Raw genomic sequence first — 13,050 nt, 5'->3', positions numbered from 1 at the left:
ATTTCTGCTCAGGACATGGACTGGTTATTACTAACACCATGTTCCAACATAAAAATGTGCACAAATTCACATGGAGAGAAGAGGCTAGGAATAAGAAAAGTCTCATTGACTATGTTATTGTTGCTAGTGATGTTTTCTCCCTGGTGCAGGACACCAGAGTGTACAGAGGATTTGAAATTGGAAGTGATCACTATTTAGTCTTGGGCAGGATAAAATTGAATTTCATATTGAAAAGAATAACATGTAAGAAAGTTTTAAAGCGAATAAAAGTTGAGCAGCTCTCAGATGTGAACTGTAGACTAAAATACACAAAGATTATTGAAGGAAAAATGAAAGAGTTTGAGAACAGGAATCAAACCTTGGAGATTCAGTGGCAAACTCTGAAGAAAACATTGATTGATTCTGCCAGAGAGGCATGTGGTGAGGTTGTTTGTAAGGATAAAAAAATCAGAACTCCCTGGTGGACAAAGGAGGTTAAAGAGGCAGTGAAGGAAAAGAAGAAAGCATACCAAAAGTTCCTGTCAAATAAGTCAGCTTGTGCTCTTAAAGAATATAGAGATAAATGCAAGAATGCTAAACACTGTGTAAAACTAGCTAAACAAAAGTCATGGGAGGACTTTGGCAAGAATGTAGAAAATAAATATCAAGAAGGTGGCAAAATATTCTGGAGGTTGTTGAAGAAGCTTAAGAAAGGAGGAAAGAGTGCTATAAAAGGAATTAGAGATGATAAAGGTGACATGAAAACGAGAGAAAAAGATATCCTTGAAGTATGGAGTAATTACTTTGAAAAACTGCTAAATGAAACAAGCAGTGATGATGGCACAGTGGTAAAAAACACTGATCAGGCATGCAGTCAGGAATACATATCCATACTTGAAGTAGAAAAAGCCATCAAAGGCTTGAAATGTGGAAAGGCTGCAGGAGTAGATGATATTTGACCAGAAATGCTGAAGTATGGTGGTATAAGAGTCTTACAGTGGCTGCACTGCATAGTTCAGAAAGCCTGGACAGTGGGACGAATTCCAGATGATTGGAGTAGAGCTCTCATAGTACCCATATATAAAAAGGGAAATAAAACTGCATGTGAGAATTACAGAGGTATTTCCCTACTGAGTGTTCCTGGCAAGATCTATGCAAGTATACTTGAGAAATGGTTGAGAAGAATTGTGGAAGAAAAGCTTGGTGAAGAACAAGCTGGATTCAGGCGAAATAGAGGCTGTCAGGATCAGATCTTCACTTTACGACAAATAGTGGAGAAAGCATGGGAATATAACAAAGATCTGTATTTAAGTTTTGTCGAGCTGGAAAAGGCATATGACAAGGTGCCAAGAGAGAAGCTATTCAATACGCTGCAGTTATATGGTGTCAATGGGGCATTATATCAAGCAATACTTAGTCTTTATTTGAGTTGTAAGTCAGCAGTTAGAATTGAAGGAAGTACAGGAAGATTGTTTAATGTTAAATCTGGTGTGAGACAAGGATGTACATTATCCCCTCTGTTATTCATTATCTATATGGATCACATTATGAAGGAAAGTGGTATTAAACATGATATCAAAATTGGAGATGTTAATGTCAGCTCTTTGCTTTATGCGGATGATGTTATACTTCTAAATAAATCCGCTACAAGTCTGCAAGATTCTCTGACTAAATTGAATAGCTCTTGTAATAGATACGGTATGAATTTCAGCAATAAAAAGACAAAGACAATGAAAATAGGCAGAATCATTGAAAATGTCAACTGTGTTGTGAATGGAGAACCTGTGGAACAAGTAAAACATTTCAGCTATTTAGGCACGATTTTTACTGAAGATGGTAAATTAAATATAGAAATAGACAACAGAATCAGCAAAGCTGGTATATTGGGAAGTCAATTGAATAAATTCATATGGAATAAGAGAAAAATTAGTCGGAACACTAAATTAGCTGTATACAAGACAGTGTTCAAACCAGTTTTAACTTATGGATCTGAGAGCTGGGTCAGAAGTAAAACACTTGACCAAAGACTAGAGACTTCAGATATGAGAGTCCTGAGAAAGATTATAGGCATGAACAGATGGCATCAATGGCAGTATCATATTAAAAACGAGGATATTAGGAAAGAACTTGACATTGTCAGCATCCAGGAATGCGTTAGCAGAGCTAATCTCAGGTGGTATGGTCACTTAAACAGAATGGGCGAAGAAAGATTAGCAAAACAAGTGTTCTCTGCCAGGTGTGCAGGAAAACGACCGAGAGGAAGACCAAGATATAGGTGGATTGATACGGTACAAATTGATACGGTGCTTTAGACGATAGAAATATAAGATCTGATAATATTGGAGTGTTGACAAGTAACAGACTGATTTGGAGGAAAATTGTAGATAGGAAATTAATAATGATGTAATTTTTTTCATGTAGTACTATCATATCCTGTACACCCCTTGAGAGGACACATGAGAGAAAGGAAATGGAACTTATGCAGTTACTAAGAGATAATTACCTGAGACAGCATGTGATGGAATATACTAAGTGTTTGAGAGTGCTTGATCTAGTAATTGCAGCTGAGAATTTTGTATATAATGAATATGACCAAGTTGTCACCAGTTGGTGAGAGTGATCATATGGTCTTGTCCTGGAAGGTGGCTAAGTGTGTGGAATTTTCAGTTAAGACAGGGTATATGTGGAATTACCAGGCTGGTAAGTATGATAAGCTAAGGAGATTGGTTGGATCGGTGCCATGGCATGTAAAACTGCAAAGGCTGGATGTTGATAGTGCATGGGACTGTTTGAGAAAAGTAATGGCAGGCTTGCATACCTAGAGTCACAAGAGTAAATCAAGGGAGTTAAATGGATGAATATCATCATTAAGCTGAAGCTGCAAAAGAAGAAATAAACAAACAATTGCGGATGGAATTTAAGGAGGAAGGCGACCAGCAGGCACGTGAGAGTACTAGGAACAGTCCAGAAGGGTAATTAGTGTGGCAAGAGAGGCAAAAGCAGAGTATGAAAGGAAATTAGCAATGCAGGTTAAAGATAATCTCAAACAGTTCTTTTGATATGCTGCAAGTAAAAGAAAGAATGTTTATGGCAGAATGATTTTAAGAAATGCTGATGGTAGGGGAGGTAACTGAATCAGTTGAAATAGTAGAATTAATAAGTGAACACTTTGCAAGAGGATATCATCCAGGTGGAGATATTGCAATAATGAGAGATAAGCAAAGGTTTATATGGGCACTCAGGTAAATGAAATGGAGGTGCATAGCATATAGCTATGGGATTGGATAATTATACCAGCTTGAGTTTTACGTGAAGCTTCTAGGGAATTGTCACTGCCCTTGACCATGTTGTTTAATCTAATCCTCAGCTCTGGGTTAGTCCTGAGAGAGTGGAAAAAGGGGAAAATAGTTCAATTGCATAAAGGGGACTCCAAGACTATTGTAGCAAATTACTGACTGATCAGCATATCAGTTGTCGTCGTCAGAGTATTGAAGTAGTTGGTAAAGAGCAAATTACAGGAATGGATAGATGGAAATGGGATACTGTTTGGGGGGGGGGGGCAGCATTTTGTGAAGGATAGGTCATGTCTTAGTAGCTTGCTCACATGTTATAATGCACTAACATCCAAGGTGGATAAAGGTAATGGATTTACAGTGATACTGCTGGACTTTGCAGAGACCCTTGTTAGGATAGTACATGGAATTCTAATCAGTAAACTGCAGCACATGGGGATGGATATAGGGTTGGTGAGGTGGATAGGAGGGCTGTTGATGGAGAGAGATCAGAGAGTTAGTTTATTCAAGAGTAGAGTCCAAAAGAAAGCCTGTGATTAGTGGTTTGCCACGGGGTTCTGTTCTTGGACCACTACTGTTTAAATTTGTGCATTAATGATATGGGAAAGTATCCAAGAGGAACTGTTCGGTTATTTGCTGGTGATGCAAAGTTTACTAGAGCAATATTTAATACCTATGATGTCAAAATGTTGCAGGATAGATTGGCAGACTGGGCAAAGGAGAATAGAGAATGGATGTCAGTTTAACACATTCGCTGCCTCTTGGGCATAGTTTGTTACCTCATGCCAAGCACTTTCATTCCTACAAGGTCAGTACGAGTTATCTCGTAGCTGGCTTATCAGACAGAATTTTGTTTCATATGCCAACTGCGAGTAATCTCGTATCACCCCCCATCTATGTCTTACATGCGCTGACAAGTGTGTAACTTGAGTTCAGAGTCAGTGACGTTCAGCATTCAGTGCAGTAAGGTTTATTGCATCTAGTCTTACAATTATTTAAAATTATCTAAATAAAACCTCCAATTACGCCATGGCCAGTAAAAGACAGCTTACTGATGAAGAATTAGACGCTTACGCTAATATGAGCGATGATAAATGGAATGAATTATTTGGTTCCAATTCCAAAGATGATTATAATCCTACAAACGACTCTAGCTAGCGATGACTCAGATGATGATATATGTATATGTTGAAAAAACTTCAAAAAATTGTTTTATTTGCATTAATAAATTAATATTAATAAACATCAATAAACACAGTTTACACAACAATACCTCTTATAATATACTATATTTTTGTTGAAATTGTTTTCCTTCTATGAAGCCCCCAGGCATGCTCTCCACTTTATTCACAAGCCAAGGGTCCAAATTAATGTGTTATACTACGGGTTAACTTGTGCTTGGCATTGGAGGTTGGTAATCGACATACTGGTATATTCGTAGTTAGCTTGTGAGGCTCATATGAATGGAATGACCTGCCAACTACGTGTATACTCCTAGTATACACGTAGTTGGCAGCAAATGTGTTAATGTGGCAAAGTGTAATGTTATGCATTCTGATGTGAAAGATTACCAACTGTATACATACCACATTGGTGAAACTATACTCTAGGAAATTGATGAAGCCAGAGACTTGGGAGTGTTAGTGGATAGGAGTTAAAGTTTAGGGGGCACATAAGAAAAGTGGCTAAAGCAGCTCAACAGATCATTTGGTTACTGAAGAATACTTTGACAAACAGGTTATTGTTCCTTTTTATTGACATTGAGAGGTGGAGATGATCCAGAAGCAAGTAACCAAGATGGTAGCAGGTCTATGGAATGAAACCTTACGAGAACAGGTTGAAGATTTGTGGGTTACAAAAAACTGGTTGATAGGTGGAAAAGAGTTGATATGATTGAGACATACAAGATTAATTCAGAGGAAATTTTTCAGAACAGATCTGGTGGCAGGAGAACCAGAGGCCATCCATGGGAACTGAGTAAGAGTGCAGTTAGCAAGGGTGTTAGAACTAGGTTTTTTGCTTGGAGAGTAGTGAATGAGTGGAAGGTTGCCAGAGTTTGTTGTGGGTGCCATAACTGTAAATGAGTTCAAAGCAAAGTATGATAACTGTGCAAATATTGAATAGTTCTTGACATGATGTTTATGGCTCCCTCGATAAGTCTAAGAACTCCTTGGAGTAGCCCATAATAATAATTATATATCAGTTAGTATTTCTTCTTCTCCATTTAACAGAAAGTCTTAGCTTGAAATATGCTATTACCAAGTGATCATCAGTATCTGCACCAGCTCCTAAGTGTACTCTGAGTTCTTATTACTTTAATGACATATGACAGTTCTATTTCTTCGCGTACCATTTCATCTGGTGAGAGCCAAGTTTGCTTATGGATATTTCTTCTGGGATTGTTGTATGCACTACTAACTGTATGCTCTCTGGAGTATAGAAAGTTAATAGTGCTAATCCCATTATAGTTGGTCTATATCTTGTTTCTTTTCCTATTCTAGTGAAGTCAACTATAACCAATTTTATACAATTCCCAGGTAAAGAATCATATATCCTTTTTAGTTCTTCATAAAGTTTATGGATGACATCATCATCCTTTTCTTCCATTGATGCATAACTATTGAAAATTACAACATCAAACTGATGATATGACTAGAAATATAACAAAGTTAATCATTTACTGGTGTGAAAGTTGTTGCACACAATGCACGATATTAGCATGCACCATAAAACTCGCACCATTTTCATGGCTGTCATTATATGTTCCACTGTAGAATATTGTTCTATTATTTTTCCTGTAGGTTTTTGATCTGCCCATCTAAGATCTGAATGTTGTTTCTGATGATGGTTTCTTCCATTTAGGATCTGAATGTTGTAATTTTTCTATAGCATCAATAACACATTGAAGAGGGTTGTAAACAGTTTTTATTCCTGTTCAAAATTTGTTAGTTGCGGTTAGTTGCCATCGTGAACAGCAGTGTTTATAAACCTTTTTTTAACATTCTACAGGTAATCAGCTCATCATTGAGCTGACATCACTGGGATGCTCATCTCAAGTTCAATAAATGTCCATAGTATAGGCAAACACTATGCTGGCTTTTTTTTTGCTGGCTAGTTAGCCTATCTGCTCTTCGACCAACAGGCTTCAGATTTGAATCCCGCTGTGAGCATGGATATTAGGTGGGAGATGAATTTCATTGTCCAATGCAAGACCACTGCTTAATTTGGTTCTGTTTATTTGGTGTCTGAAATGGCATGAAAAAGTTCTATATTTGGTCTCTAGAACAAGGTTTTTAGATATGTAAAAAATAAATAAAAATACAAAAAATATATGAAATATTTAATAATAATAATAATAATAATAGGAAAAAAGTACTCAGTCCCTCTATGGTATAAATATACAATGGTTCAACCTTTCTTAGGTGGGAGCAACATAATAAAAGTTTGTATATTTAATGAACTAGCTATGTTGTGGGATGCCTTTCCAGCAAAATGCAAATTTACAGTAATATAAAATTTAGATTATGTTAAGAATAGTTAAAAGAACATACCTGGTAGTGCAATTTCACTGACAAGATATTTGGAGCTAAACTTGAGATAAAACAAGCTATGTAAGAAAGGCATGGAGAATAAAGCTCAGTTATATGAAATTTAGATGCTTACATTGAATAGCTGAAAATGAAGCATGAATATAAACAGTAAACAAGGAAGACGATGAATGAACTATAGATTCTTCTAACACCTTTTATTCCCTTATAGAGAGTAGGCAAAGCTGTTTTAGCCCTGTCTAACTTTTGGAGAATGAGTGGACAGTTCAGTTTCTGCTGGTAGTCAATCAGACAGGCTGGCCGAAAACTATCACTAATTTTAAGCACCATCCATTGAATAGCCCTGGCACGGTATACTTATTGTCTGAAACAGTGTGGGTTCTACGATCAATTTTCTTGAGTTTACGGGACAAAAAAAAGGTTTCCAGGATATTTTGTTTCATAAAAATCTCGCTTGCCTGTGCCAGAGATCCACTAATTCGGGAAACTGGTCAAAGTAAGGCTTTGAAATATTCCATAAATAACACCTGATGAATTGCTGAGCTTTTAAACTTCTGCATTATGAAACAATTTTTTTTTATTAATAAATTACATTTAATTATTAATGTATGGAATAATAAATCATTTTTCTTCTTCTTAGCCCAAATATGATTTGGATCCAATGGGAGATATTCTTCATGAATACAAAGGATTGCTAGCAGCATGGCCAGATGTGTTAAATGTGCAGAAGGTATGTGTATGCTATTTAAATCAAAGGATATATTTATGTATGCACAAGTACTGATCATTTTTAGATGAATATCCCAAAATATATAAGTCCGTATTTTTATATTTGAAACTTGCTTACTCTATATTATTCCCCATCTATATCCAACCTATATTGTTAAGTCATTTGTGGAATAAGATAACAATGTATCATATATAATTTAGTTGATTAAAATGTTTCAAATTTGAATCTATGATGTTGTGTTTACCCAAAAGAACGAAGTTCAAATGTAAAAAAATAATAAAATATTTACTGTAAGCATATAATTATATACAATAAATACAATTCTCTATAATAAGCAATTCTCTCTAAGATAATGTGACATTCATACTCTCTTTAAAATTACAATTTGTAATTTAATTTCCACCTATAATAGACTATAATAAATTTAGTTTATCCTTTATCCAAGTGTAGGCAAACAAAGTTTCTGCCTGAAAATATCTTCTGGACTGAGACAAGGTGGTACATCTGTTGACAACTCGTAGCAAAGGTGTACCAAGCTCTCATTTCTTCCTGCGGACATGTATAATGCTATGCATTAAGAGAAGGGCCACTACCCAGACCGGTTTCGACCTTTATTGAGGTCTCGTCAGTGGGAGGCAGACCCAGGAGTGGTGATACCAAGGCAGAAGCAATGGAGAGGTTATATTTACCTATATGAGTTGCCAAAGGGTGTACCACCTTATTATTAAATTACTCTCGATTTAGAGAAAGATGTTGGAAGTTTATTTTGCACTTGGTTAGACTATAGGCAAACAACAAAGTTTGCGCCTGAAAATATCTTCAGGACTGAGGCAAGGTGGTACATCTGTTGGCAACTCGTAGCAAAGGTGGCCTCTCCTTTGTATGACCTCTCCATTGCTTCTGCCTTGGTATCACCACTTCTATCTCAATAAAAGTCGAAACCACTCTGGGTAGTGGCTCTTCCCTTAATGCATAACATTATACATGTCTGCAAGGAGATGTGCCTTGCATTAATTGGAGATACTAAGACAAGGAGAAATGAGAGCTTGGTCCACCTTTGCTACGAGTTGCCAACAGATGTACCCTTGCCTCAGTCCTGAAGATATTTTCAGGCGGAAACTTTGTTTGCCTATACTTGAATAAAGGATTAAACTAAATTTATTATAGTCTAACCAAGTACAAAATAAACTTCCAACATCTTTGGAATCAAGGTGACTAAATCCCAGATTTGGTCACCTCGGTTCCTTCTTGATGGGGAGGAGGTGGAGAGGATCGAGAGGCGAGTGACTAAGATGATAGTAGGTCTATGGAATGAACCATATGAGAACAGGTTGAAGATTTGTGGGTTGCAGAAACTAGTTGATAGGCAGAAAAGGGGAGATATGATTGAGACATTCAAATTGTTAAAGGGTTTCTATAGGATTAATTCAGAGGATATTTTTGAGATCAGGACTGATGGAGGGAGAACTAGGGGACACCTATGGAAGCTGGGCAAGAGTGTGGTTAGCAGGGGTGTTAGAGCTGGGTTCTTTACTTTTAGAGTGGTAAATGAGTGGAATAAGCTGCCAGAGTCTGTTGTGGGTGCTACGACGGTGAGTGAGTTCAAGGCAAGGTATGATAGATACTGCGAGAATGTCGTATAGTTGTGTAGACATGATGTTTAGGGCCTCCCTCGATGAGTCTAAGGACTCCCTGGAGACACCCAAAATAATGATAATGATAATCTTTCTCTAAATCCAGAGTAATTTAATAATAAGGTGGTACACCCTTTGGCAACTAGTATAAGTAAATATGACCTCTCCATTGCTTCTGCCTTGGTATCACCACTTCTGGATCTGCCTCCCACTGACGAGACCTCAATAAAGGTCGAAACCGGTCTGGGTAGTGGCCCTTCCCTTAATGCATAGCATTATACATGTCCACAAGGAGATGTGCCTTGCATTATGGGAGATACTAAGACAAGGAGAAATGAGAGCTTGGTCCACCTATGCTACAAGTTGTCAACAGATTCTTCTTGCCTCAGTCCTGAAGATATTTTCAGGTGCAAACTCTCTTTGCCTACACTTGGATAAAGGATTAAACTAAATTTATTATAGTTGACTTCTCATTATACATGCAAAGAACAATTGAATGCCCATTCTAGAATTGAATTATCTGAGCTCAATAAAATATATCTTTGACTCTCTAACTCACTGTTAAATACAATTCTGAGAGATAACATCAAATACTTTACATAAACAAACTGAACACAGCATTCAGCTGAAAGTTCTGCATACACTCTTGCCATAAAGACTGTTACAACTTCTGCACCCACCCTGCTCTGCCCACAGAATTGCATAACCCTGGTTCCATTAGTAGTGCCGTGTGCAGCCAACATTTTCATTTGTTTATAGGTAGAGCAAGAGAGAGAGAATGAGGTCTAACAGTACGAGTTAACAGTTTGGGGAGATTATGAGAACCCTGTACCTGTAATAACGCTTAAACACAAAGTTGAAATGCAGCCACCTGTTATTTTCAACATGCTAAAAACACTCTGGATCAGTAGGATGTTTGTGAATTGTACTCTTAATCGTTATAATGATTCAGAAGATATATCTGACTGCCAAAGAACAGATCGACCATGCTGCATTACAAAGCAACAGCTTATGAGGACTGTGAAGGTATACCTCCACTATAATCCTCTGAGAACATAGAAAATAATATCATAAGAGATGAACATTTCGCAAGATATTAATTGGAGTTGACATATCAGGGGATGGATATCCAAGTTGTCTTTCTGTAAGAAAGGGATCAAAACCTTTACCAAAGTGTATCAAGAACATCATTCTGGAACCTGTGGTATGGTCCCTGAATAACACCTTGTTTCATGGTAGGCAATGGACCCTCCAACAGGACTCAGCCCCTGCACACACAGTGGTTGGAGGTGAATGTGCCCGACCATATATCACCATCTGCAAATCCCAGTGTGAATCTGTTGAACTTCAAATTGTGTTTGGAGCTTGAGAGAAGTAGAGTAGCTTGCAAGAAATGACATCCCGGCATCACCAACCTAAAGGTGGATTTGGAGCGAGCATTGGCAGCATTTCCGTTGGATGTCAGCATTGATATGTGACTTTACAGACCTCAGGCATATGTGAAAACAAAAGGAAGTCATTTCAAACGTTGTGTGCTGTTATATGCACTTTATATGTGTGGTTTGTATGTACTGAAAGCTCTAAATGATTTACTGATATATTAAAGGGTTATGCATTGTTCCAGTTATAACAGTATTTATGGCTAGGCTAGATAGTTTCACCTGGCTATATTACTATTATTACGGGCAACTCCAGGGAGTCATTGGACTCATCGAGGGAGACCCCAAATCATATTCATCACAACTATTTGACATTCATACAGTATCTATCATACCTCGCCTTAAACTCATTCACTGTCACAGCATCCACCACAGACTCAGGGAGCGCATTCCACTCATTCACTACTCTAAAAGTAAAGAACCCAGCTCTAACACCTTTACTAACCACACTTTTGCCCAGTTTCCATGGATGTCCCCTAGTCCTCCCACAACCAGCCCTGTACTCAAAAATATCTTCTGAATTAATTTTATAGAAACCCTTCAGTAATTTGAATGTCTCAATCATATCTCTCCTCCTCCGCCTATCAACCAATTTTTGCAACCCACAAATCCTCAACCTGTTCTCATATGGTTCATTCCACTGACCTGCTATCATCTTGAGTGATTATTCTTCATGCCTACTTCAGAAAATTGAAAGAAAGATGCATTAAGGAAACTAGAAAACATATTCAAGTATATTGGTTAAGTGAGATTTTTAGCTAATGTATTTAAGGAATTTAAGATAAAATAGATGATACAAAGAAATTTCCATATAAGGAGATACAGAGGCTTGTTATATTATACTGTGCTTCAGTTATGAACTTCAGAGTTTCGTTTCCTTGGATAGTAATTAAAGACACATATAAAAACTTTTCCGAGATTAGAGATCTTAATTTGGTAGTCTATTAGACCTCTTCAGCTTTGCATCCCTGATTGCCTACTCTTTTCTTGCTATCATTCTTGTTACTCAGTGACAACTGTTCTGCAAACCCTAACTTAATATGCCCATTACTGAGATTCAAAGCAAAACTCAAGTTACAAAATGGCTGCTGTTAGTACAGTGATTACATGCTACAAGTGCTTGACATAGAAACACAACTGTAAACAACATAAACTAATTTATAATATACATACAACATTTCTGTTATTTCCCTAAGGATTACAATATGCAGTAAGCAAGCTTATAACTTAAATTACATTTTGATCTCCTTTATTACGCTACTGCTACATGGCAACTCCACAGTAATACTAAATGTACACATAATTGCATTACTAAATGTAAACACATTGTATATATACTTTTAGATTATCTTATCATAACAAAAATGTATTTCATTAATTCCACATTAATGAAATTTACACTCAGTATACATACGAGGGTAGTTCCATAAGTTTCTGTCCTTTCTATCACCTCTAACTTTTAGAGGTGATAGAAAGAAAACAACTGTGTCACTTTTCAACATAATCTCCCTTGACTTCAACACACTTTTCACATCTTTTAATTTACATTTCTATGCCCTTGAAAAAAATAGTCTGTACTTTTGTCTGCAAAATGACCTAAAACTGCGTCTTTCATCTCATCCACAGTCCTTCACTGCAGCCTTTGCAACAATAGCTGTATGGACTGGTGCATTGTCATGAAGCAGGTGAACATCATGACTCGGCATTCCTTGTCTCTTCTCATTTATGGCATTATGCAGTTTGTGCAGAATTGAATCCTAATATTCTGCATTCATGGTGGTGATCTTTCCTGGAAGTCAATCAAGAGAAGTCCCTGGCAATCCTAAATGATTGTTGCTGTGATCTTCTTGGTGGACTGAGTGACCTTGGCTTTTCTCGGCAGTGCTCCATGGATTCCCTTTTGGAAAGAGGATCATAATAAAAAGTTTCATTGCAAAATTTTCCTTGGCAAAGCTCTAAAAACTTGTGGGAACAGATCATACGATGCTCCTTTTGAATTGAAGAGGGAAATTGGGACACCCACCTTGCACTGACCTTTGTCATGTGAAGCTTCTGATAAATAATGCAGAAAATGGTTGTTATAGAAAGCTAAACCATGCTGAGATTTCTTTTAACTTCAGTTGTCTATCATTGAGCAGTTCCTCCTCAACAAGAGAGAGATTTTCCTCATTTGTCACTTCCACAGGCCAACCATCATGAGGATCATGTTTGATGCTCTCTCTTCCTAGGTGAAACTGTTTAGCCCATTCTTTGACAGTTGAATATGAAGGAGAAGCTTCCCCATAAACACCATCCAATCACTGTTTGATAGCACTTGGAGGAAGCCCTTCTTTGGTGAAAAACTTTATCACAGTGCATTATTCAATTTTTAACATTACAGCCACATAGCATGCCACGTGTTAGTCAGACAAATGCCTCCAACTGAAT

The 13,050-nt window shown here is 37.2% G+C and overlaps 1 protein-coding gene across 2 annotated transcripts in view; it reads left to right on the top strand.

Moving 5' to 3' along the window:
• SH3PX1 (sorting nexin 33-like protein SH3PX1) overlaps window positions 1–13,050 on the top strand; it is a 434,063-nt gene that overhangs the window by 373,766 nt on the left and 47,247 nt on the right. For both annotated transcript variants that reach the window (XM_090401212.1, XM_090401213.1), the window contains one exon: window positions 7,461–7,550. In XM_090401212.1, coding sequence (XP_090257338.1) covers window positions 7,461–7,550 — 90 coding nt within the window. The remainder of the gene's footprint in view (window positions 1–7,460; window positions 7,551–13,050) is intronic.

Source organism: Typopeltis vanoorti, chromosome 12 (assembly GCF_054136105.1).
Source record: "Typopeltis vanoorti isolate ZY-2024b chromosome 12, IOZ_Tvanoo_1.0, whole genome shotgun sequence".
NCBI classification, from domain to species: Eukaryota; Metazoa; Arthropoda; class Arachnida; order Uropygi; family Thelyphonidae; genus Typopeltis; species Typopeltis vanoorti.
The sequence above is the reverse complement of the archived record's forward strand: the minus strand, read 5'-3'. Positions and strand labels throughout refer to the sequence as shown.